Source organism: Plectropomus leopardus, unplaced genomic scaffold (genome assembly GCF_008729295.1).
Source record: "Plectropomus leopardus isolate mb unplaced genomic scaffold, YSFRI_Pleo_2.0 unplaced_scaffold26935, whole genome shotgun sequence".
In the NCBI taxonomy this organism is placed as follows: domain Eukaryota; kingdom Metazoa; phylum Chordata; class Actinopteri; order Perciformes; family Serranidae; genus Plectropomus; species Plectropomus leopardus.
The window spans coordinates 1-3,985 of NW_024629307.1; the positions used below are offsets into that span (position 1 = coordinate 1).

The 3,985-nt window shown below is 49.2% G+C and overlaps 1 protein-coding gene across 1 annotated transcript; it reads left to right on the forward strand.

Moving 5' to 3' along the window:
- Positions 1-271: 271 nt before the first annotated feature.
- On the forward strand, positions 272-3,905 carry LOC121937629 (phosphatidylinositol 4-kinase beta-like; the record flags this gene model as incomplete). Its single annotated transcript, XM_042480958.1, has 3 exons — positions 272-777; positions 1,922-2,484; positions 3,474-3,905. Coding segments are annotated over exons 1-3 (1,464 nt in total), but the record flags the coding sequence as incomplete, so codon positions are not given.
- Positions 3,906-3,985: the final 80 nt, after the last annotated feature.

The window sequence follows — 3,985 nt, forward strand, 5'->3', positions numbered from 1 at the left end:
GTGTGTGTGTGCGTGCGTGTGTGCGTGTGTGTGTGTGTGTGCGTGTGTGCGTGCGTGTGTGTGTGCGTGCGTGCGTGCGTGCGTGCGTGCGTGCGTGCGTGCGTGTGTGCGTGCATGTGTGTGTGTGATGTCACAGCAGCTGGATCAGATCTCTTTTTGAATTTTTCTCTTTCTGTCTCTCTGAGCGCAGCTGTGAGAGCCTGGAAAAACTTGAAAATGGATCTTGAAAGTGCTTGAAAAGTGCTTGAATTTGACCCCTGCAGGTGTGACGTTTCGTCCCTCTGTCTCTGCAGACCTGCTCCTCAAACATGGCTGACGCCGAAGTCTCCCTGTCCCCGGCTCTGCGGCCGCTCCACCTAAGCCCCTCCCACTCAGCTCCGCCCGCCTCCTCCGCCTCCCCGACCACCTTCTCCTGCCCCTCCTCTCCCTCCAGCGCCTCCTCTTCCTCCTCCTCTTCATCGTCTTCTTCGTGTTCTGAGAGCTCCTCCGACTGCCCCGTCCACCACCACCACCATCATCATCATCACCATCATCATCACCCCCGCCCTCAGCTGCAGCTGCCCCCGCCCCCCCACGGCGAGCAGCCGTCCTCGCCCAGCGCCAGCCCCCGCAGCTCCAGCCCCAGCGGGAGCATCGCCAGCACCGGCAGCCTCGGCAGCAGCACCAGCGAGGGCATCGGCAGCGGCATGTCGAGCGCCGGCGACCCGCGGGGCCCCAGCCCGCCGCTGGACGTCATCTCAGAGGACGCCATGGAGATGGACCTGGGCGTCGACCAAGGTAACGGGACACACTGGCTTATTAAATATTCATATTATTTCTTTGAAAAACATGGAAAAAAGGGACCAGCTTGACAAGAAGTATACTAAAAAAATTTTTTTTTCCTTTCTTTTTTTGAGAAATGAAGTGGGGAATTTTTAGAAAATTATCAAAAAAAAATAGGGAAAAATGTCCTAAAAACTATATTTCTAAGTATAATAATTTTATATTTAAAATTGCGTTACAGAAAAAAATATAATAAATACATAATATGACTAGTTTTTTACTTTTTAGCACATTTGTGGGTCTTTTTTGTGTTTATTTTCTGGGAATTTTCTTGTAACATTTTTTACTACATTTTTGCTCATTTTTGGTCATGTTTTTTTAAGTTGCTAGTTGCTTTTTCTGCATGTTTTTAAAGTAATCAAACTAATGTGTTCGTGTTCCAAAAGTTCAACATGATGTTCTGTCATTTCCGCTGCGATCGCTGCTGCTGAATGCTGCTGTTTTCTGAACTATTCCCAAAGTCAGTTACAAAGAAACAAAACAAATAAGTACAAATACATATAATAAAAGTCAGTATTTGCTGAAGTAGTTACAATTTTATTTACAGCTGTCTCTCTTTTTTTTAAAAAAATATTATAACTATTTGTTGCAAATGCAGACAAAAAATGGTTTTTATGCATTGTTTCTGAAAGTCAACTTAGTCGCCATCCAAGAATCCAGAATCCCTGATCCAAGCGAGGATTGTTGACAGCTGTCAATCATAGCTGAAAAGCCCCGTTTTCGTATAATTTAAAAACTCAAAAACCGAACTTACAAAAACAAACACTTGAACAAACATCAGGATGATGAGAACGACCTTCAGTGACAGAAAACTTCTTTAGGAAACATTTCTTTCGTCTACTTTGAGGTTTTAGTTTGGCCTGAGTCCATTCACTGACATGGAGGGGCGGGCTTCATGACCTGTACCGCAGTCAGACACCAGGGGGCGGTACACACTGAAAAGTTGCACTCTGGGGAGCCGTCATGTCGTCCATCTTTGTATCTAAAGTCTTTGGGTGCCATGAAAACTGCAGCGTCTCTGAGATGCTAGCAAGGCTTTTTGCTTCGTCTTTTTTTGTGTTTTTGATTAATCCGACCTCTCCTCGTTTTCTGCCTCCAGTGATCGACCCCGAAGTCGCTCTGAAAGCGTGCCAGGAAGTTCTCCTGAAGGTCAAGCTGCAGAGCAGAGAAGTGCCTGAACAGCAACGAGCTGACAATAAACAGCGACCGGACGATCAACAGCAGCAGCAGCAGCTCGCGGACTGTGCAGAGAGCTGCAGCCCTCAGTGGCTCATCAGCGCCGACACCAGCTCCATCAAAGAGGAGGAGGAGGAGGAGGAGGAGGAGCAGGGGACGTCTGGGAAGGACGGAGAAAAACAAGGCGGCGCCTCCCAGAACCCTCCTCCTCCTTCAGCGCGGCCGGAGTCGTCCTCGCTGCTGTCGGCGTCGTCCTCGTCCTCGTCCAAGCAGTCGTGGCTGCTGCGCCTGTTCGAGTCGAAGCTCTTTGACGTTTCCATGGCGATCTCCTACCTGTACAAGTCCAAGGAGCCGGGAGTGCAGGCGTACATCGGGAACCGCCTCTTCAGCTTCCCCGACAGCGAGGTGGACTTCTACCTGCCGCAGCTGCTCAACATGTACGTGCACATGGACACGGAGGTGGGGGACGCCATCCGACCGTACCTGGTGAGTCCAAGTCATTATCGTCTGTCTGAGTCTGTGGACGCATCGTTTCACCACTGACCCGTTTAAATCAATATTTATTTCATGTTTATTTAACCCTTTGAAACCCGGCGAGAGATCACTTCTCTGGAGCTGCGTTCAGACGCCCGTCACAGAAATTTAATATCGAACTGGTGCGTCCCTCCTCCTGACGTGGACTTTCGCTCTTTACACCACCTCCTTCTTTACTCCTGTCAGCACATTAGCCGTGTGACCGCAGCCGCCGTGATTACGTGGGTTACATATGAATTCTGGTGTTGTACTTGTACCACAAACTGGATGTACTTTGCTAAAAAACATCCAAATGAGGCCATCCAGTGACTCCTCCTATTGGAGGTATTTTGGACACGTCCTGCTGAAAGAGGCGCACCCAGGACATGCTGGAGGGATCATACATCCCGCCTGGTTTGGGAATGATTTGGGATCTGCTGAGAGGAGCTGCAGGACGGGGCTGAGGACCCCAGTCCAACACCCGCAGACATAACAGCAGCTGCCTCCTACAGACGTAATACGAAATGTCCTGCAGATGAAACTGAGTTGAGAAAACTTAATTTATTGATGTGTTACAGATTGAAGTAATTATTCTGAGATGGTTAACAATGTTCTTTCCTCATTATTCACCACGATACAATAATCCCACAAAGCTGATATGAAATGTACGGTAAATGTCCATTAAAGACATCAATATGACGCACGCTGAAGAAAGAAAATTGTTAAAAAACTCAAAAAAATTACTTCAGTCGGTGAATAATAAATAGTTTTAATTTCCAAGTATACGACGTCTTTTTTGGAAATTTGCAGGAAATTTCGTATGATGTTTGTATTTGGCAACAGCTGTTACATTTGTGGGAAATATATTATGTTTGTGGGACTATTTGATTAAAAGCTGTTTTCCTTTCATGGAGATATTTCATATGTTGACATAATCTAAACCCTCGATCTGTGTGTGTCAGATCCACCGCTGCAGAGGCGGGATCACCTTCTCTCTGCTGACCGCCTGGCTGTTGGGCGCGTACTCCTCCGACATGCACATCTCCACGCAGCGTCACTCCAGAGGCACCAAACTCCGAAAACTCATCCTGTCGGACGAACTCAAGCCGTCTGCTCCCCCAGCGGACGCTCACAGAGCCGTTTCAGCATCCGCCTCGGACAGCCCCGTGTCCTCGCCGTCCCACCGCCGCTGCCACCGGAGGCACAATAGCAGCAACATGGAGCCCGCCGCCGGCACCGGCCCCGATGGCCCCGGAGACGGCGAGGTGTTTGTGTCCCCGTCCAGGAGGACGCACCAGAGATCCAAGTCAGACGCCACCACGGCGAGCAGCGGGCCTGGCTCCGGCCTGCGACGGACAGGAAGTAACCCGAAAGTGGAGGCTGTCCATGAGGAGGTAAGGACCAGACTTTTATTTTGAAATTTGTCCCGTTGTTGTGATGAAACCGTGAAGGGAAGAGTTTGTGTCAGTCCATC